General features: G+C 40.2%; 1 protein-coding gene across 3 annotated transcripts in view; it reads left to right on the top strand.

Annotated features, from left to right (window-relative positions):
• KCMF1 (potassium channel modulatory factor 1) overlaps window positions 1-19332 on the top strand; it is a 41997-nt gene extending 22665 nt beyond the window's left edge. For 2 of the 3 annotated variants that reach the window (XM_083719511.1, XM_083719512.1), the window contains exons 2-7: window positions 4014-4181; window positions 10402-10541; window positions 13997-14098; window positions 15789-15963; window positions 16476-16758; window positions 18702-19332. In XM_083719511.1, coding sequence (XP_083575637.1) covers window positions 4014-4181; window positions 10402-10541; window positions 13997-14098; window positions 15789-15963; window positions 16476-16758; window positions 18702-18963 — 1130 coding nt within the window. In that variant the 3' untranslated portion in view covers window positions 18964-19332. Of the gene's footprint in view, window positions 1-4013; window positions 4182-7503; window positions 8366-8725; window positions 10542-13996; window positions 14099-15788; window positions 15964-16475; window positions 16759-18701 lie in introns of those variants that run through there. The other variant, XM_083719513.1, reaches the window with a different exon arrangement.
• The last annotated feature ends 2947 nt before the right edge of the window (window positions 19333-22279 follow it).

The raw sequence follows: 22279 nt of genomic DNA, 5'->3' as shown, positions 1-22279 counted from the left end.
TCTCTCCCTTTATTGCTTCTTCATCTTCTGGAAGTTGAAGGGGGGGAGGGACCATTGCATATCCTGTTGGCTTAATTAATGCAGTGTCATGTGATGCTTGTGAGTCAGTGTGAAATGAATTTCCCTATAACTAGGGTTGCCACATTTCAAAAAGTGAAAACAAGGACACCTCAAAAAAATTGTTGAGATTATACATTTGGGTGCATTTACGAGCACTGATTACATAATTTTTAGTTAATGAATGTATTCTAACTAATTGACTTAAATTAATATTGCCAAAATATCATTTATACGTATTTTAATAGATACTGTAATAAGTTTAACATACAAATTTATTAACCCCAAACTACCATGCAGTATTAAAAATCACATTTGCTTCTAAAAATAGTTTTTCAATCTCTGCTGTAGTAGCATATTGGAACCATAGTTGTCTCAGCCAATAAAGGAGTGTAGCCTTCACTCTCAGCCACATCTGTTACAATTTGACTACCATTGTTTAATTAGGAGAAATTCTCAAATTGTGGTCTGCAAGCTTTGTTTGTGTGGTCACAGAAAGGTTGCAGAAGAGTCAAGAATATTTGACCTTGGCCCTGTGCTTGATTAATTTTTCTTCTGATAGTGGAGATTGAGACTGTTTTGACCAGTGCCAGATTATTGAACTATATAACAAGGCCCTGGCGTGGGGCCCTTGACCTTCATAGTATGTTGCTGGTGATTACTGATTTCTCCCTAAACACCTGCCAGTTAAGTGACTCATCTTAGCAGTCTAGCCTGGTTTATTACGAGATCCACAAAGAACCTCAGCAGTTTTCAAGTGGCCTATGGAAAATACAGGGGGAAAAGTGAGAACAATTGGTCAAATGACACTTTAGCTCAATCTGCCAATTTAAAATTGATCCCTCAAACCGAAGAGGATTTGCACCTTCATGGACTGTTGTAGTTTGGGTACTGGAGTCTCTTGAACTTCCTTGCAACAGGTGATCAGGTTCTTGAACTTGCACTGGAAAGGTGTGTAAGTGGTGTAAACTGGGCCTATTCCCACTTTATGAATTGTAAATCAGTGTTAGAAACTCTGATACAGTCGCCAAATGACACTTTAAACCTGAGTTACAGTCGCCACAATGGAATATCTAGGCGCCACCCCCCCACCCGTTGTAATGCTGAAAATAAATTGTGTACAGTGGTACCTCAGGTTACATACACTTCAGGTTACAGACTCCGCTAACCCAGAAAAAGTACCTTGGGTTAAGAACTTTGCTTCAGGATGAGAACAGAAATCGCGCGGCGGCAGTGGGAGGCCCCATTAGCTAAAGTGGTCTTCAGGTTAAGAACAGTTTCAGGTTAAGAACAGACCTCTGGAACGAATTAATTACGTAACCAGAGGTACCACTGTATATCATCAGTACAATAAAATCCAAAAGGCATAATGTGGTGTTTTTCCACACTTTTGCTGCTGTTTTGATTCCCTTGGGTTATTTCAGGTGTCTTTTGTGGCCTTTGAAAAATGGAAGCAATTAACCATTCTGAAAAGAAAGCATCAAAAGGAGCATCGGAAACTGCACAAGGTTTCTTCAGGGCTGCCCCAATCAACCGTCAGAGCCCAGCCTGGCCCTGCAAAAAAAAAAATTGGGGGGGGGGGGTGCTCTTGTAAAGGAATCCAATTAAGTAAACACTGCTCCAGAGCGTTTAATTACAAAATTGAAATACTGTGATATTGTATATTGTTGTTCTGACACAAACATTATTTACACCTTCATTATAAGAAAGCTTATAACATTTTGATGAGAAAGCAAACTTTAAGTTCACCTTAACATTTCTAGATGATACCGAAAGAAACAGCAGCCTTTTAAATTTGGACGCAGAAATGTTAGCGGCTGAATAATGCTGAAAACATCTTAGGAAAGTAGTCTGTCCCATCATTTAAAATTAGATTGAGCCATTTTTATCTTTATCCTTCTACCCTCCAGTGGCATAGCTTTCATTGGTTCTGTCCTATTTCTATTGGCAATCTAAATCTGTTGGGGAAGTAAAAGTGTTTGTGGGGATTGGGGAGACAGAAAACACCTCGGCTGAAGTTCAAGGGCGCATGGTCATAGAACGACGTTAGAAATTGGGCCAGCGTTCTGGAAATCCAAAGAGAGGTAGTTTTATTGCTGAAAAATGGAGTCCTTGTATGTTGATTGAGGCCTGCCATTTAGTTTGAGGACTGTTGGCTGAAAGTGTGGGTGTGATTTTTGTTAGGAAAGCAGTTCTATTGTATTGTCACTGATGCACATTCATATTTCACTTACCAATAATTTACTAGGGCTGGCAACGTTTGGGGGGGATGTCCTCATTACAGGTAGTCTGAAAGACGAAAATGCATGGTGCATCCTTGGTACAAGCTCACCGCATAGCAAGTTGCTATATTTTCTCAGCCTCTGTGTTCCCTCCCTCCATTGCATTGTGTGGTCTACGTTACAGTGTTGCTGTAAGCACTGTTTTGAGTACCTTGATTTGTAGTAAGTGATCCGTGGCAGTACTGCCCTTGTGAAGGCTGTGAGCTGGTGTCTGCCAGTTAAGTGTGAGAGTCATTGTAGAAATACAGAACCAGCTGCCAGGGTCTTCTGAAAAATAGTTGTGGTTTTGAGAGATTGGCGTGGATTGAAGCGAGGTACTGCTCACAATGTTTGCTCTAGATCTGTAACTGAAAGAGAACGTTCAGTTCTCTTTGAACTTTTGCATGGCAATTACAGACAGGCAATTGTGCAATTACTATAAATTAGAAGCTTGAGATCATGATTTTACTAGGTATTTTAAAACATACCTAGAAACATTTTAAAGTTGGTTAAATGTTATGTGGCTCTTAACAGATACATAGATAAGATTCCTATTTATGCAAACTTCTAAATAAAAAGTGGGAAGGTTATTACACTGTGTAGTTGTGGGTTGTTTTTTGCAAATCTTTAGGATTATGCGTATGTTGAGTTGGATCAGGATATACTCTTGTGCAAATATAAAATCAAACAGAATAACTTATTCTGTTTGGTGGATGGGATTCTGCTCCAGCATTAGCTCCACCTTAATGACAAAGTGGGGGAAAGTGATTTTTGCAGATTTGCCCCCAGCACCATCTCCCATGCTCTTCTTCTAGAGCTGCTTTTCAAAGGGCTGTAGGTGAATGAGAAATTGGTGAAATTCTTCTTACCCTTCCTCCAGCAGAGTGTTCCAGGAACAGCATTATCCTTGGAAAGTCTGCGTTCAAATCCCTGGCTGCAGAAACATTGCAGAATGTGAAGAAAATTTATATTGTAGAGCGAGGAGCTCTCTGGAATGTTAAACTTGCACCTGTTGTGGGTTACTGTGTGTTTTGAAAGGGAAGATGAATGATTTTTCTGTGTTTTATCTGACAAATGTTGACAGAAGAATAACTTGTTGCTACTTTGGTAACAAGGACTAATAGAGAGGTTGTGTGGTTGTGTCAGATGAAAGATCTGGAGCTGAAAATTTCCTTCTACCATATTCTTCTGTTGAAAAGTTCCTCCTTTTAGAAACTCATCATTTCATTTTGTTATTGACCATTCTTCTGGATTAACACATTGCAAATCAGCTGAAGTGGACACAATAGTAGTTATAGTTAAACTCAAAGTTACCATTAATTTTTAGGTGACTACTACTAGGAAGCACAGATATTTATCTACACAGCTCTTCAAGCGTGCTACAATTAGTATGTTAATGATATCCAGCGATTTTCATACTTTGAGTTCTTGTTTTCAGGGTTAATTAAGAAGATATTCACTAAGCACCCCAAATGGGTTTCTTTCACATAACTGCAATAACTACACCCAAATTTGTTGTTTGTTCATCCAGTTTATAGCCCACCTTTCTTTCCCAATAGAAGCTATGTGACTAACATGAAACACTTAACAGTGGAGTTAAATTAATTTTAAAAGTTGTAGGTATTACTAGGTTCACTATTTTACATTTCAATATAGTATAATGTATAGTTAATAACCATTTCTTTTTGTTTGTAGGTGTCAGCTGCGATGCATGTTTAAAAGGAAATTTTCGAGGTCGCAGATACAAGTGTTTAATTTGCTACGATTACGATCTGTGTGCATCTTGTTATGAAAGTGGTGCAACGACGACAAGGCATACAACTGACCATCCAATGCAGTGCATACTAACAAGGGTAGATTTTGGTAAGTGATTCTTGCTTTTTTTTTTTTTTTGTCACAATACATATATCGTGATTTTTATATAACTTAGGATGTTTCCCAAACTAACCTTGCTCTTTTCAGATGGCATATGTATTCATTCTTTTGTTTTGCTTTTATTTTTCTTCATTTAGCTTTGATTGCATTTAATATGAGCACTATTTAAACAAGCACTGCACAGGGAATTAAAAAAAGTTAAGCCCCTTGCTGACACTTTATGATTTTTGGCCTCCCATCCAATCGATGTTTACTTGGGAGTTAAGCCTAACTGAACTAGGTGAGACTTCTGAGTCAACTTGCATAGAATTGGGTTTTGTGTATAAGAAGAAACAGGAAGATGGGAAGGGATATTCAATTATTTTAAAAGCACATGAATTTTCATAAACATGAATAATCAAATACAGGTTAATTCCTTTTTATTGTTGCTGTTCATCAGTGGTTTGTTTTGTTCTATTTTGTTGAACCCGGAATTAGAAGGAAAAACAAGTGAAGTTAATTCCTTAGCCTTTCAAGAGGAAGTAGTAGTGTGGCAAGTGGAAGTAGAATGCAAATTGTAGATACAGAATTCAAAATGTAGGGAGATGTGAGAGTGAGAGAAAAAAATTCAGAAATGAATTGCTACCTTTCCCCAGAAAACCGAAGATATAAACCTGTGCAATATGGCAATTCTCATTTTAGTGGTACAGAACTTCAAATATTAAATTAAAAGTGGCCAGCATTCCATCAAAAACAAGTTGTTCCATTTTGGTGGTCAAAACATGTGTTGGCTCAGCTGGTGTATGTTTTGACAACCAAAATGGAATTAGATGTCTAATTTGTAACTGTTTCTTGTTCTTTCTCTCTCGCGCGTGGGGAAGAACCGCTGTAGCCACTGCACTACACCTTTTGACTTTGATACATAACATATTCACTTGTTTAAACCATGTAATTTTGCCTTGCTAGACATGCTACAGGTTTGGGCAGCCTGCGTAGCTTCAGTGCACCTTACTCATTTCTTGTATCTCCTTGGGACATACCGCTACCTGGGTTATAATGGTGCTACGGGAGTGTAGCTATAAAATACCTTCCAGTGATGTAAGCAGGTTCTCTTTTACTAATTTTATAGATCTCTCTTACCTTGAGGTTCTATGACTTTATCATTGTTGAAAAGTTATTTTTAATATCTCTGATCAAAATTTATTTGTCTGAAGCATTTTAAACTCCGTTCTTCAGCCTGAGATAAGACTTCTTTGAGGCCAATATTTTGTTTTGAAGTGGTATTCAAACCGGGGAGGGGGCATATTAGCTCTCCAGACAAGTACCAGAGCCTATATTCAGCAGAATACTGCCTCCAGTGTATGTGGTTGTACGTCTATCAAGTACAGGTTTGTTTATAGTGTGGTTTACCTGCCTCCTCTCAAGCTTGTTTGGTGGTTTGACAAAAATAGGAGAGCTGCAATTTCTTCATTCACACATTGCAGTGTTTCCTCCTCATCCACTTATGAATTATGTTTGTCTGCTGTATTCCAGGTTCAACATACAGCCCTTAGCTTGTCCTGTCCCTATTCTCCGAGTGGAGTTGCAGGAAGTCCAATCAGAAATTTCCCGCAATTCATTTCCTCCCTTCTGCCTGTCCATTTCTCAGCCAGTCTTTCTGTCAAATCTTTGGGAGAAGAGGATCTGTGAAAGAGCCTGTGTGGTGTCAAGCAGGGAACTGGGGAGACCCAGGTCCACGTTTCCACTGCACCATCAAACTCATTGGCTACTTCACAGCTTGTTGCAAGGATAAGATGGGGTTGAGGGAAAATCTAAAGGCTCAGATGTGTTTATTTCAAGAAAATGGGTTCATCCTGGAAGTGTGGTGGTGGTTGCATGTCAGGGTTCCAGTCATGGAATACAGTGGTGCCCCGCCAGACGAATGCCTCGCAAGATGAAAAACTCGCTAGACAAAAGAGTTTTCCGTTTTGGAGGTGCTTCGCAAAACGAATTTCCTATGGGCTTGCTTCGCAAGATGAAAATGTCTTGCGAGTTCCTGCGGGTTTTTTTCCCCTCCCCCCTTTTTTCTAAGCCGATTAGCCGCTAATAGCCGCTAATAGCACTAATCCGCTAATCCGTCAATGGGAAAAAACCGCTAGACGAAGAGACTCGCAGAACGGATTCTTTTCGTCTTGCGAGGCACCACTGTATCTGTAATCGCCTCCCTTCATGGATAGGATGGTTTGCATAGTAAATCACCACAACCCGTGCCAGTACAGGGAAGTGTATCGTTGGTATGGTGCCTTTTATTATAGAAGAGTCTGCACAGGACATAGATTACTGATGGTAGCTATATGCACAACCAGCAGAGGGTTGTGATTGTGCCAGACTGTGTGTTGAGAAGAACTGTGCTGCTTCTGCAGTGCTGTGCATCAGAAGATGAGTTATGAATCAGGTCTGAGTGGAACTACCGTATTTTTTGCACCATAACACTCACTTTTTTCCTCCTAGAAAGTAAGGGGAAATGTCTGTGCGTGTTATGGAGGGAATGCCTACGGGTGGCATGCCTACGGATTTTCCTCCTCTAAAAACTATGTGCGTGTTATGGTCGGGTGCGTGTTATAGAGCGAAAAATACGGTAACTTGCTGTTTACAGACCAGCTCATATCCTGTTCTGCTTTCTGGTTTGTTTGCTGTAGTGTAGAAAAGGACTTCTGGAGCTGCAAACTTCTTGCAGAAAATGAGAAGGCCAAGTTTCATTTTGTGAAATGTGACTAATGTCTACTGTGGCTTATAATTTTTCCCATGTTACATTTTGTTCAGACATGTGTCACTGGAAGACCTGAGTGCACTGGGCCTTTCCCGCTATTATTGGCGTATCATTCTGCTTTGCATTTCAATTTAAAAGAAGATTCAGGAGTGAGGAGCAGGAACAATTCATAAACACAAAGGGACAGGCGGCTCTTTGCATTTCCTTCTCTTTGATGAACCAACCCTTTTTAAAAATTGTTTATTTTTAATTCAGTGGGTAAGCATGTGTTTTTTAAAAAAGAGAAAAGAACAAAACAACAGTACACATCTTGGGTATATAAAAGAAAAAAATGGCACCATTTATATGTATATAAATGCACATTTAGATTAAAATAATGAAAGAACGTTAACAGATTCTAACTAAGAAAGAAAAATTGGGGTAAGTCATGGGTAAGGTAAACAAATGGGGAAAATACTAAAACTGCTTTCAGATAAATAATTTGTGGGGACTATATTGAGCTTGGGCGATTCTGAGATATGTAATAAAATTACAACAAATATCCACATAATCCTCAGGCTCTGCATTTTCCTGCAGTTTACACCGCTGATGAGCAATTTTTTCCATGACTGCAGCATGTACAACCCTTTTGAGCCAGTTATTGATTGTAAAATTTGAAACCATCTTTCCATCCCTGGGCCCACAGCAGGGCAGGTTTCCGCTACCAGATAAAGGACAAATGGTTTTAATGTTACTGAAGAGTTGTTGCTTTAAAATATAGAGAGGAGGTGCCGAGCTTGAACTGGCTGGACTACGTTACCAATAATGTTGCTAATTTACCCCATAACTGCAGCCCAGAACTGACTCTTTGCATTTCCTTCTCTCTCTGATGAAACAACCTTTTTTATGATAGTAGGGTCTAGTATATAGAAGACTTCTATCCCACTTTTAAATATGGGTTCTCAGAGCTGCTTGCGAAAGAAAAATAAAACAATATGAATAAGCATCAAATGAAAACCAATAGCATAAAATGGAACAGGTCCATCAAAGCCAGCAGTTAAGTGCCTCAGCAAATTGATTCACCTGCAGGGTTGACTGCTGCAGCCTGGAGCTCTACTGGCAAGCACCGTGCTACTGTCAGGAGGACACCACTCCCCACCCGCCAAAACCACAAATCACCACTAGCTTTATCTATGGTGTTACAGATACATTGTGATGCCTGGATTGCAGTGCGAAACTTAAGATTTGCCCTATTCGGACATGGATTCCAGAGGTTTCTGGCTAGTGTCTGGGATGACTGTTGCAAATAGCTAAACCAGAACATCGTTTACAGAAACAGCGGTAATGGTACCAAAAGCTTTGCTCTGCAGACCAAAACTGATTGGGAGACTACGTGTACTCTTAAAAACTCTTCATGCTCCTAAAGAAATTAAAATCCTTTATAGTGAGAAACACATGTACAGTGGTACCCCGGGTTAAGTACTTAATTCGTTCCGGAGGTCTTTTCTTAACCTGAAACTGTTCTTAACCTGAAGCACCACTTTAGCTAATGGGGCCTCCCGCTGCTGCCATGCTGCCAGAGCACGATTTCTGTTCTCATCCTGAAGCAAAGTTCTTAACCCGAGGTACTATTTCTGGGTTAGCGGAGTCTGTAACCTGAAGCGTATGTAACCTGAAGCCTATGTAACCTGAGGTACCACTCTATTACAAAAAGTGATGGTTCTTCAGTAGATTTTCATTTAAGAAAATATTGGTTGACTACAAGGTGGCGTAGGGAGCTTGTTAGCTTATTGCCCTGGATATAGTTTTCTGGGATATTCATTAGAACTCACTTGAAAACCGTATTAATGTCACTTATGTGGCCTCATTAAAATCTGCTTAAGTGCTAGAGTAGAGCTATGCAGAGCAAGCTTTCTTAAGTACTGTCCTATTTCTGTTGGTTTCTGTGGGACCAGGTAGCAGTCTGTATTCCTGAGTGATGTTCTTGCTCTTCTTCAAGTTCACATAAGCATCCTTTGTGAATTTTCACAGCTTGGTATGTACAACAGCATTCAAGGATATTTTTTGTATTGTATGAATAGCTGTACTTGGATCTTTTACCCAACCTTTCTTGTATTGGAGTAACTTTCACTGCGGGGAGAGTGGGATTATCCAGCCTCAAGCGTTCCGTGTTGCTTTAATGTTTGCATTGTGCAGTCATAACATTTGTTCCCTGTTGAGAAGAGGGGTCAGCAAATCAGAATCCAACCTCTGGGACCTGCATTCTGTCCCTGCAGCCTGTCTCATTCCTGAAGTAAACCTTTCCCCTGGACTTCAGTTAAACAGTTTGGTGGATGTTAATCTTGGTTTTAGATTCTGGTTTAAGGGAATTGTTGGTTAGTTGTAACCAGGTTTAATGTTAGTGCTGACAGATTCCTTCAGCATAGTTAACACATGGGGAATGGGTGGGAGTTTTTTCAGGGAGGCAGCACATTTCTAGTAGAGGTTATGTCTGTCATTATCGTAGAATCGGAAGGGATCACCAGGGTCATCTGGTCCAACCCCCTGCAATGCAGAAATCTTTAATAACCAACAACCCTGGAATCAATTCTCCTGCTCTACTGGCTGAGTCCAGTCTGCCAAGTGCACTGCTGCTGTTGCTGCTGCTACTCATGGTATATTCATTTCATTGTGGGACTTCTGTGGGAACAAAGAAAATGCTTCTGCTTTCAATGGGGAGATAACATTTTCCTTGCATAAACACATGTCAAGTAAGGCTTCGTTGCCATTCTACAGTTGTGGTGGTGGAGAGCAGCAGTTTGTGCTTCTGCTTGTATATTTGTTTGGGGTTGCTTAGCTTTGTCACCACTTTCTTGTGAGTCCAGGTGTACAAACTCCTACAAGCTACAAATGCAGCAGAGGAAAACTGGATCTGGTGTTTGAGCTTTTCTTGTTTAAAGAACTAATGATGTATATTATTCTGTAAGATGTCTCAGTGGTTGTTGACACTGGTTTGTTTTCAGGTGTGAAAATATTAGCACACTTAGCACTTCTAAGCATAGTATTATCAGGATTACTTTGTGTAGGAAAATGCCATTAGTCTTGTAGATTCTTTCTCAATTCTGAATAATAATAATAATAATAATAATAATAATAGATTATGTGGCTAATAAAACACAAAATGAAAATCCTGTATTGTGAGAGACGATTAATTGTGTTCGATTGGGTGTGCAGAACAACTTGTGTTAACACAATAGAACTTCCGCATTCCCTAAATCTGCTCTGGAGAGTTGGGGGCAAACCCAAAGCAAATTTGTGGGCTGCAGGGGGAAGAAAGAGAGGGGAAGTTGTGTTGTACTCATGGAAGTTCCACACATACTGTGAATTAGTTGGATGCAACTCTTCTTAATTGAATTGTACATTAGACTGTATGTTTGAGCTAAGTTTGGTGTGTCCTATATTTGTAACCATGATCATTTTTTATGACTGGAATTCTCACATATCTTATTTCCCCCCCCCCAGATTTGTACTATGGTGGAGAAGCTTTCTCTGTAGAGCAGCCACAGTCTTTTACTTGTCCTTATTGTGGAAAAATGGGGTATACGGAAACATCTCTTCAAGAACACGTTACTTCAGAACATGCAGAAACATCAACAGAAGTGGTAAGCACAGTCAGCCTTGCTTCTGAATAACACCAACAATAACTTGAAACTTGAAATTTTTGCCTATCGTGGGTTTTTTTTAAAATAGAAAATTAGTTACAATGAATGAATACTCATTTAATATTAAAAGTTGCAGGAGATCACTTACCAATGTCTTTTTTCCCCCATTGACAATTTTATTTTCAGGTTTTCTCTTCTGGCCCTGCTTCCCATGGAAAATCCTCCCATGGAAAATAATACAGACTTTACCTTGAGAATGCTTTGTGCCATATCTGAGCAAATGCAGTTGCCCTTTCTCCATTCTGAATGCAAGGCCTCTTATTTACACTTGGAGGAAAAGTGTGACCAAAATGCTTCGAAAGAGAATCAAGCAAATTCATGGAGCAGAGGGCTATTGAGGGCTAGTAACCAGGATAGCTATGGTCTGCCTCCATAGCTGGTGGCAGCAGAGCTTTTGAATATCAGCTGCTGGAAAGCACAGGAGGGGAGAGTGCTCTTGTGCTTGAATCCTGCTGGCTGATTTCCCACAGGCATGAGTTCGGCCACTGTGAGAACAGGATGCTGGATTAGATGGGCCACTGGTCTGATACAGCAGACTCTTCAGCCAAATATCTATCTTTAGGGTGTTCAGAGATCTTCAAGTACATTATCTCAATAATCCTTACAACTACCCTTTAAGGTAGACCATGCATTTCCAGAGGCTGCCCATGAAGCTCATTTGAGCCAGAGACTTGCTGGCTTGTAGCTCATACTCTTTAACTATGCAATATGCTAGCTTTCAGAGGATAACATGCATGGGAGAATATTCAAAAATATTTGGGTTGTGATTTCTTTGGGGGGGGCATCAGAGGAAACCTGGTTCTCTCATTTTCTATGCACTGGTTACAGTAAGATCCCTGTTCTTTTGTTAACATTGCAAGCTTGAGCTTAGTAGGGTGCAGTTTCACTTTTACCTAGGTAAAGGTACCTATATAGTGTTGTCATTGAATCAGCATATTCTGAGTTCTTCAGCTTGTGGACAGTTTAGTGGTTGGAGAATAAAACAAATTTTGCTTCCAAGTGCAGGTTTAAATAAGAAATTTGGTGCTGAAATTTGCTAGTTTTCAGTTAAAGAAAGTTCAGCTGATTCATCATTTTCCTTTTAATTGATTATGGGTAACTAAATATGCACATTATCAAAACCTCCATATGCTGGCTTGAAATACTGGACGAAGAACACCTGTTCCATTATTGTCCTTATAGTGATGTGTTCCAAATATGTAACCAAGCACAACTTTCTGCAGTTGAGGTGTTTGGATACATTCTTGAAAGGCTCAGTTAATACTCAGAGTTCAAGCTTTCATTTGACTAATCTACCAATTAAACCTTGCAGCACTACTGATCTTACAATTCAGCCTGTAATATAGTTAGGATTGATTCCACAGGGTGGCAGTAATGTTTCATAGATGTGAAATACTATACCAGCCTGAATGGTGATGATAGTGCTTAGCAAAGTGCTCCATTCTTCCTGGTATCCCAGGCATTTCTCTTGAGAGTTTTCTGTGTATGCTGTAGGGAGGTAGGCTTATTCCAGAAGTAATCAGAGGATTCATAATCCTGTCTCATTCACTTAGAAGTCTGTCTCTGCAAATGTGGCAGGTTGCTTGCAGGCAGCTCTTAAGGTTTTTTCCCCCATGCTCCAAACTGGTGACTTCGCAAAGGCAGTTTAGGTAACAGCAAAGGAGAGACTGGAAGGGGCAAAGGTGCCTGAGCACTTCCTAACAAAATCAGAACTTGTATATAGGTTTATTAAAAATTGTATTCATCAGATTTGATGCACCAATAGGTGTGGCACAGAAAAGCTTTGAAGTCTTGTATGTTTTGGTCTCCTGGACAAACTCACACAGGATTATCTGTCATTTATAAAAATGCTTGGGTTTAAAGAGACTGCATAAAGGGATGGAAGAATTATTGGGAAGCAAAACTTTGTATGTGTCGATGCATGTTCTTGCATAGTCAGATAAGTCTGCATTTTGTGTTCGTTTTACTTCTCATTATTGAAAGCAGAATGGCACAAGAAGATACAGCAAGCTTAAAAGTATGGCGACATGTCTGAAGTTGTTTCCCGTCCCTTTAGTAAAATGATTGAGCTAAATCAAATCACTCATATTTATTGAAACACAAGTGCTGTTAAATCTTCCCTTTGTAATTGTTTGTTTTCTGTGTAAAGTGGCTGCTGTGTGCCATGTTTCTAATTATTATTACAGTTGTTTTATGTATTGCCTTTTGAACCACTGAATCAAGGCAATTTGCACATAGGATAATTAAAAACAGTTAAAAACACAAAAAAGAACAGATGCCTTTAAAACAGAACTAAAACTTTTAACAAATGGACACTCGTGGTAAACACCCATTTATCCATCTGGGAAATATATTTGATGTTGCATCTGCTTTGTGGTTTTGTTTGCTTTTTGCACAAGTCCTACTTTCAGTACTTTTATCTGGCTTGAAAATAACCTCTTGGCTGGGGTAATAATTGTTTTCAGACAAGAAAGCCCTGTGTTTAGTATTGTCTTGTAATACTAGTACAAGTGGTAGGTGATCTGCTTTTGTCCTCATCTCCTGGAAAGGAGAAACAGCTTCTGTGTGCTGCCTCCAGAATGAAAATCCTCTGCTTTCAAGGCTGCTTACTAGGCTTTCTGTTTCTCTGCCTTTCTAGAGGGGGGGGCAAGTGCAAACCTCCAGAATGGAGCTCTCTCATACAGAATTCTGTTTGGAAGGATGTGCCCCAGTTGCCTGGACTGACCATATATATTTTTTCCTTCCCTTTCTCGGTAGCAGAGTTTTAGGGACAAAAAGTAGTTCTGTTAGGGAGAGATGGCTAGAGAATCAGTCCAGGCAAGGCCCCTCATCTGGAGTTTGCCAGGATAAACTAGGTGGAGCTGATGAACTACTTCCCCTCTAGCAAGGAAGAATATACCAGCCCACACTCTGTCTCCATAGCAGTGCCATGGAAGCTGCCTGCTCTTTTGCCTTCTTTTAGACACAAAGTCCTCCGTGTTACGTCTGGGGGAGTCAGAAAAGAAGCAGTTGCTTTAAGAGCCGTGGTATGGGAAGAAACTATGAAGTACCCAAGACAGTTGCTCATCTTGGCTCTTCCCTGTCCAGGATCATAAAAGGCACAGGGCTGTACCTGTTTGTATGATAGCAGCTCCTTCCTGTTTGTACTGGCAGCAAGGAGGGGAGCAGTGGTCAGGCGACAATCAGGTGAATGAATCTGGTTGGGGGCTTTCACTGACTAATTGATTATTTGGAAGGCTGGTCTTGAGAATCATTATGAACTGGAGGGTGAGTTGTATGAGGGCTACTATTTTCTCAGCATGAGATAGTAGCTTCTGTTCAGTGTGTTGGTCATTTTTTTTTTTTTTTTTGCCTTGAAGACACTTGCTCATATGGCCTTTCTTCTGTCATTACAGATTTGTCCGATATGTGCAGCATTACCAGGAGGAGATCCCAATCATGTTACGGATGACTTTGCAGCTCATCTTACACTGGAACATAGAGCTCCAAGAGATTTAATATCCTTACCTAAGTCAAGAAGAAGCAACTGAATATGTTTTGCCTTCTATGCTAATAGCCACCCATGTTGATTCTGAAATAGGTGCTTTTGTTAGCGTGTTACATAGTTTTCTTTGAATAGCTAGATAAGCTATACTCTGCTTGGAGCACTTCGTGTTAATTGCACGACTATTGGCTAGTATAAACTGATAGGATTAATTTTCCTTTCTTTTGAGGAAAGATTTGAAAGAAAATACGTTCTGTCTGAGCAAGTAACCTCTCCTCAAGCTTTGGGAATGCTCCAAGAACGAGTTCAGAAGAATACATTCCTGTAGCTTGTAATTCCGTTGGCATGTTGCCTCTGAGACTGTATTTTCTTGATTTGCTTTATTATATAGTTCTATGCTGCTTTTCATTCAGATATATCCCAAAGCGGCTTACAAACAATAAATGACAATAACATGACAGAACATCACAAATACAGCACAAATGATATAGAATAATTTACAAATCCTCAGTGAAATAATTACAATCTATAAAGCACTATTAACAAAGCAACAACTAAAAAAATAAGGTAAACATCACATTTAATGCAAAAATATATGATTTAACAAATACACACTCCCCACCCCCATGACTGATAATCTTTTACTGTATTCAGCTCATTAAAATACACATACCCATAATGCCCCGGGGAGCAACTCCCTTCTGAAGGTTCCTTGGGCTGGAACTGGGGCAACGCGGGTGAAACTAACCACCCCCTGATAGCAAACAAAGTCTCTCTCCACTCACAGTTCTTCTGGATTTGGCATTTGCTGCGCATTGCCCTGCTCTTTGCATCTATAATGCTAATATTGTGCAAAATAGTTTTTAATACACCCAGTGTGATTTTTTTAGATAAGGGGATCTGAAGATAGAAATGTAACTGCTTTTTATGACCTTGCTAGTTACTGGGGTTGTGCTTGGTTCACACCAAGCTAAGCTTGAGAAGACACAAAATAGCAGTGGTTCCCAACTGGGAATTGCCTAACCCACCCAGGGGGTCAGTGGCACCATTCACATAACAAAAACTACCTTGGAGGTAATCAAAATTTTCCAAAGTAGGGAGCGTCCATGGCTTGGCTTTTAAATAACAAGAAATCCACGATACTTAGCTAATTGGGAACCACTGTATTATAGCATTGGGGGCAGGCAAGCTGGAGCATGCCTCTAACTTTAGCAGAGCAGCGCACCCCAAATTCAACACATTTGGGATGCCAGCGGCACACTAAGCAGAGTCTGCATACTCGGTGCATCTGCTTTATGTGGCCATAATTGTGTCGAATAATTGGGCCCTTTCACCAGTCTGGTGTTCCATTCCTCCCATGCAAGTCATGCAATGGGGAGGGAAATTGCTGTGTCTGCTCTTCAGATGCCATGATTGCAGCACTAGGCTTGGGAGGAGAGATTTAGGGCTCTCAGCCCAGCGCTGGCCACGAGAGTGGTGTGTTCCAATTAACAAGAGCTGGGGCGGGAAGGTGTGTTTGCATACAGTATGGATGCCTGATGAGTGTAGTGCACGGGCCTTGGAGGGCTGGCTAGCCTTGAATTGTGGCCATTTCTCCTCTAAACTAAGAAGGAAGCTTTGCTCCTGTTCTTTACAAGTCCATTGTCTTAGTGGCTAAGGCTGTTTGCGTGTTGACACTTTCCTTCCCTTAACTCATTGCTTACGACGAATCCAGTGGTGTTCGGCATGTACGTAGAATGTTTCACCCAGGCCGGGGTTTGGGTGGCCCTCGCGCACGTAGATCCAACATGCACTTTACTAGCAGTTCCACTGGTGGTTTTTCATCTTCGCAGAGTTCATATTCTCCAAGCAATAGGGAAGCCATGGATCCTATAGCTGGTAAGATTTGTGAATATTTACATATCCCTTTGTATTTTTGTGCACTTGCATGATTAAAATTCTTCCACCTCGCCCCCCCCCCAAAAGCAGGAATATCTGTTGTTAAATTTTATCTCTGTTCCCTCTTGAGTGTCTTCAGTGAATCAGAGCTTTAAACATCCACATGGATGTTTATATTTTTAAGACGTTGCTGCAATGATGAACTATTTGAGCTGGCTGAGAGAGTTTTAAGGAACTGCTCTGAGCAATAATTCCAGCCGCTTCAAAGTATCTTCACGGCTTGTTGAATGTACTACTGTGTTGTTAAAACACTAATGATGTGTCAGGGTAGGAGATCATTGGGGCTGCATTTTAGGGACTATGAGTATACCTTCGTCCATTTTACCCTGTAGTAGCAAAATGGGAAGCTTATGGAATAGGTACTGTGGGAGAGTGAGGTGGTAGTGGCAGAGGACTGTGTGGTTACATTAGAGTCCACTCTTAATTCCCGAATCCTTTTTTTATATTGGCAGAGCTTTTATCTCAGTTGTCCGGCGTGAGGCGTTCTGCAGGGGGACAGCTCAATTCCTCTGGCCCTTCCGCGTCTCAGTTGCAGCAACTGCAGATGCAACTGCAGCTAGAACGGCAGCATGCACAGGCGGCACGGCAACAACTGGAGACTGCACGTAACGCGACAAGGCGCGCCAACACTAGCGGCGTCACCACCACTATTACACAATCCACAGCAACAACCAACACATCCAACACAGAAAACAGTCAGCAGGCTATCCAGAACTCTCAGTTCCTCCTTACAAGGTAACTCGTTCTAGAGGGTTGGAATTGCAATTATTGGTTCTGAATCACGCTAGGAATTCACCCCTGCTTTTGAAATTTGTGTATTTTGATGGCATCTTCCTCCTCCCCACAAACTGCTTTTTAGCCACCTCCTTCAGCAGTCATTATCTGCAGCCAAGCACACATAAACTTTTGTGCCTTTTCTGTTACCGCTTGTATCTACTAAAAAGAGATTGTTGGCTTAAGTGGCAAAGGGCAGAGAGGGGATAGAATTTTAAAATGGCTTAAACTGTAATTTAAAAGTAGGCGTTCAATACAAGTTTTTCTTGCAATTCGCATTACTGGAAAAATCAAGAAAATTACTGAGCAATCTGAGGGCCATTTAACACAGTGCTATTATGTGTAGCTGCAATTCATTATGTTTAACTCTGAATTCCAAGATGCTGGCATATTTTAAATTTTTTATGAATCAAAATACATTACAACAAATTAAATCCTTCATATATTCTCAAATCTACGCATTACAAAAAGTGTATCTGTTGTAAAGTAGAAATACCGAGATAGTAATGGATTCATCAAATATTTCTCTTTAATTCCTCTTTAATTCTCTTTAAACAAAATCTCTATGAGAACTCATAATATAGAACAAAAGGGAACCAATTAATAATGGTGCTCCATTGTAGCCTGATTATAATATTTTACATATGTTATTTTAAAATCATTTTCATTTCTTCTGACACCTTTCAAAGACATTATTTTACTGAAGGAGACTGAGTGTGTTGTCAGTTTCAAGCTATGGCCAACTTTGCTGTCACAATTTACATTATATGCTAACTTTGAAATAGTTTATAAAACCTAAAAGGAATGTCAGATCCTGTAGAACTGGGACTAATAATCATCTGCTTGCCTCGTGTGCCTATTACATATGATCAGCAACTTCCACTGTCTTCCAACAGCCTGCTTTTGTACCATTAGAAGTCTTAGGCAACCCCAGTGGAGTAAAAGACCACATATGGAGTACCATGGCATGGGCCTCTCAAATCTACACAGATATACACAATTGCCATATTTTGAGAAACTTAGCCACATATTTGAAAAGAGAATTCTTAAGCCACTTCCCACTTACTCATATTGGCCTCAGTATCTTGGCCCCTTCAGTTTGGCCCTTCAACTTTGCATTGCTTACTTCCTCTGTAAGATTATTCTTCCTTCCTCAATTTAATCTTAAGGGAATGCCAATGCCTTCTTTAAAAAAAATAGAGAAGGAACCTTGTTTTAAACATCTCGTTTGTTGTGGTTCCTTCATTTTAAAAGGTCTTCTCCTTCTTTGCTTACATCTCGGCAACTTTTATACTTTTGATCAGATAAATTCTAAAAGATACCCAATACCATCTTTGGGTCAGAATAATCCCTGCGTGAAGATTCCTGGGAAATAGATTTTAATCTCATCTCCTGAATAGGTTCCTGGGGTCCTCCCTTTGTAGCAGAATGTCACAGCAACCCTCCATTTTGTTCCATTTTCACACAAAAAGTACCAAGGTGGCAAACTATCTGATAGCAGAAGATGGGAAAGTTGAATGGCGTGTGCAGCATGCATTCAACTTATCAGAGCAGTAATCCCTCCACTTACTATGCAGGTTTGCTAAAGTTGTATTATCCTGCGGTAAACCGAGAATTTTTCAGGAGAACTGAATGGGTTCCATAGAAGCAGCCCTGGAGCAGTTAAGGTCTCAGAGTGCTGGCGCTAGGGACTCAGGGTATTGGATATAAGCAAGGAATGATCACTGGCAGTCTCTGATCATCTCTTTCCTAGTGTAGAAATAAGTCAGATGCATCTTTTCTGAACCCAAGACATCCACAGGTCTTTTCATGATCTTGTAGATTATTAGACACTTGGTGTGTACAGTGTTCCCAAGCCTCAGAATTTTCAGCTATATCCTGTTTTGTCTCCCCTTCTTGTGCAGGTTGAACGATCCCAAGATGTCTGAAGTAGAGCGTCAGTCAATGGAGAGTGAGCGAGCTGACCGCAGCCTGTTTGTTCAAGAGCTTCTGCTGTCCACTTTAATGCGGGAAGAAAGCTCCTCCTCTGATGAGGACGAGCGTGGGGAGGTTGCCGATTTTGGTGCTATGGGCTGTGTAGATATTATGCCTTTAGATGTTGCTTTAGAAAATCTAAATTTAAAAGAGAGTAATAAAGGAAACGAGCCTCCTCCACCTCCTCTTTGATGACATCCCACTTCGCAGACAATGTCCTCTGTGCTGTATTTGCCAATGAAAGTGGACAACAACTATCTTGGGTTTGTTTTGGTGATTGTAATTTCAGGTCTGTCACTCTTGTTACATTGTGTACATTCAAAGGAAGAGAGAAAGATATATATGATAATCATTTCCACTTAAAAATAATTTTTACTTCTAGCAGGTAAACGTAGGTTGCAGATCAGAGGGGAAATCCTCTGTGCCCTGTACTTTTTGACATGCAAAAAGGTTCTCCTAATACTCCACATTCAAACTGAAGAGGAAAAAAAAAATGAAATCTCTAATGAAGCTGCTGTGTGTATTTATGAATATTAATGAATAAAAACTGCTTGGATGGTTTACCTTTACTGCATGAGGTTTTTTGCAGCGTGCATGAGTTTTAGTGACCTTGTCATTTAAAAAAATTTAAATACAAGGAGTAAAACTATAAACGACTCCCTCCCCCTCCCCCCAAAAGCTTTCCCATTATTCAAAGGTTACAAGGCAAAGAAGTTAATGCTCACTTAGCATTGTGTGGCCATCAAGTAGCTTTTGAATAATGTACGTCTGAAACCACTTTTATTAAATGTGCCGTTTGCACATCATGCAAGCTCTGCAGTGGGACAGCTTGTTTCCGGGGTGTGACGTTTTGCTCGGTGTGACCCTTGTGTTGCTCTCTTTAACCACCGCACATCCACGTGGAGTTTCAGCCTGCTTTTTATGCATCTCTAGGAGACACAAAAGTAAGGCCACTGCCAAAATCTTCTGGCAAAGGGGGCTTTTTGTGTGCCCTATAATCAAAATACTTGTTCAACTTTGTTTAAAAGTTTTTTTTTCCTTTTTGTGGTTGTTAAAAGAAAACCATTTTCAAACTGTTAAAACATGTTTTATTCAGGTGTAGATTATTCATTTGCTCATTGTCTTAAAAGAAAACAAAAGTTAACCTGGATTATGTTGTCTTAGTTTTAAAAACCTTCACAGCCTCAATCATATGTTTTTGAGTTATTTATGTATTTGCTACCTAGTTTGCAGAGACTTGTCAGCAACAGGAGAGCTTGAGGAGGTTGACTTCCCAAACTTTTGTCAATATATTACAACTGCATTCTTAATGCTAATTCTAGCACCTTTTTATTTATTATTTCTTGATTTTTTTTCCTGGTATAAAAAAGTAAAAAGCCTTTTTAATTGAATCATGCCACCTACATGCCTATACTATTAATCCTGTATGTATAAAAATGTACAGTGTTTTTGTGCATAGACTTTCATAATAGCCCCAAGGCAGGGACAGGAGGGTTTTTTTGTTTTGGGGGGGTTGGGGTGGTGGGGAAGGGAATGTAAAGTTAGACTATAAAGACAAAATTGCACACAGCTTCTGATTAAATCTAAACTAGGCTTAGACAATAATCATGTTTCTCTCTGGTTCTCTCACTTTCTTCATCTCTATCTCCCCTCTCTACCCTTTCCACTTCTGCTACATAGCAAGCATCTTAGAATTAAATTGCAGACTTGAGCAGGATGGTGGGGTTTTAAAAGGACAGATTCTCATCGAAAATGGGAAAAAGCCCCACCCACTGGTTTTTAGTTTCTGACTCCAGTTATTTCTATATAAAATACAGTACTAGATTTGGTTCTTCTTTTTTTTAGTCTCTGCAACAGAATGTTCTAAGGGGGAATTTTACAGCAGCCCTCTGGTTTTCTTGGGAGTTTAACCCAGCTAGGGATTTTTTTTTTTAATTGTTGAGGATTTTCAAAACCAGTTTTCAAGCTGTAGTCTTTTCAAACACACCTGCACATTACAATAAGACACGCAGTTCAATAAAGCATTTTCAAGACTGTTGTTCAGTTGGTTCTTCTTTGGTGTTGGCGTGTTATCCAGACACATTGATGCCAGGCCTTCTTTTTTCAGTGATATTTTAATAAGACCTACACTGGAGAAGTTCTTGGCTCATAAGATGACATTGCTGTTTTTTTGAGTTTGTTTTGTTGTAAAATGTAAATCTCCAGTATCCGTATGTGTTGGGGCATCTGCGGCAGAAGTACGGGTTTGAGACTGTGCCGAACTTGGGCACCCACAGCATTCCCTCACCAGCTGATAAAGACAGATCCAGTCTCTAAAGCCTCAACTACTGTGAACTCCCTAGAGTGCAAAGGTGTGTTACATTTCAGTTTTTCCAGGCTTTGTTAGATGTTTGCTGGCATCCTGCTCTTCAATTATGCTGGCAGTGTCACTACCAATCAACACAATTCAGCACATCAAAGCAGATGGCTATCACAGAAGTAGACTAAAATTAGATTCAGTTAATGGTTATCAGTGACTGACAATTTTGTTCTTTAAAAAAAACATTTTTGGCAGGAAAAGGACAGAAGTGTGGGCACCAACCCAAGCATTTCTGGGGACAGCAGTCCAGAGATGGACAGCTGTACCCACAAAGGCCTTCACCACTCACCTAACTGAACAGGTTTGTGGGGGAGCCAAGGTACTTTCAACACCTCGGTGAAACTTGCAAGTAGGTGTATAGATTCTGATGCTGAGAATACAATTGTCGTGACACTGCACTTCTCAGTAATGCATTTCAGGCATTGTATGTGAACAGTTTTGGGGACCTTCCAACCTACCTTCAATATTGGGATTAGCTCCACATTTCTGAGAGGTTCTTGGTGAATGGGTCACGTGCCATTTTTTGCTTGGATGCACTGCTAAGTGCTGCTTGTTCCTGGTGCTAAGCTTCGTTCACGGTACAGGACAGTAGCCAAAATAATGTGCTAAAGTTGTCCATTGGGTGCTGATTCCCTTCCAATGTTTTATGTACTGTTTTGAGATCTTTAAAAAGGTTTAAAATTCACGTCACAGGTTCACCAGTGGCAGTGCCTAGACGGTGAAATGTATATATACCTTTCTGAGCTGGGTGCAGGTAGGGGGCCCTTTTTGCCAGCACAACAGCATCACATTTTGCTTCCCCTGATTGCGTCCAAGAAAAAACAGCTGGCTAGCCTCTTCCATGTACTGTAGTTGACAGCCCATCTGTTTCAACCTGCTACTGTCCTGGGTATAATACTGTAACCAGGTTATTTGGAAAAATTTGTATCATGGCCAGAAGGGCTATGCATTGTTTATGGAAAGTGATTTTATCTACTTTTATCAGAATTAATCCATATTAGCACGAGAGGCAACTTAGCAACTCCAGCGAGTAGTCACAATGTGCTATTTTATTGGTGAATGCTTGCTTAGTGTTTTGACATACACCATACTTCTCTTTCAACACCAAATAAGTTCAAGCCCATCTGACACGTTGCTAACTTTTGGTTA

Source organism: Podarcis gaigeae (genome assembly GCF_964106915.1).
Source record: "Podarcis gaigeae genome assembly, chromosome: 17".
In the NCBI taxonomy this organism is placed as follows: Eukaryota; Metazoa; Chordata; class Lepidosauria; order Squamata; family Lacertidae; genus Podarcis; species Podarcis gaigeae.
This window is presented reverse-complemented; position numbering and strand designations above follow the sequence as displayed.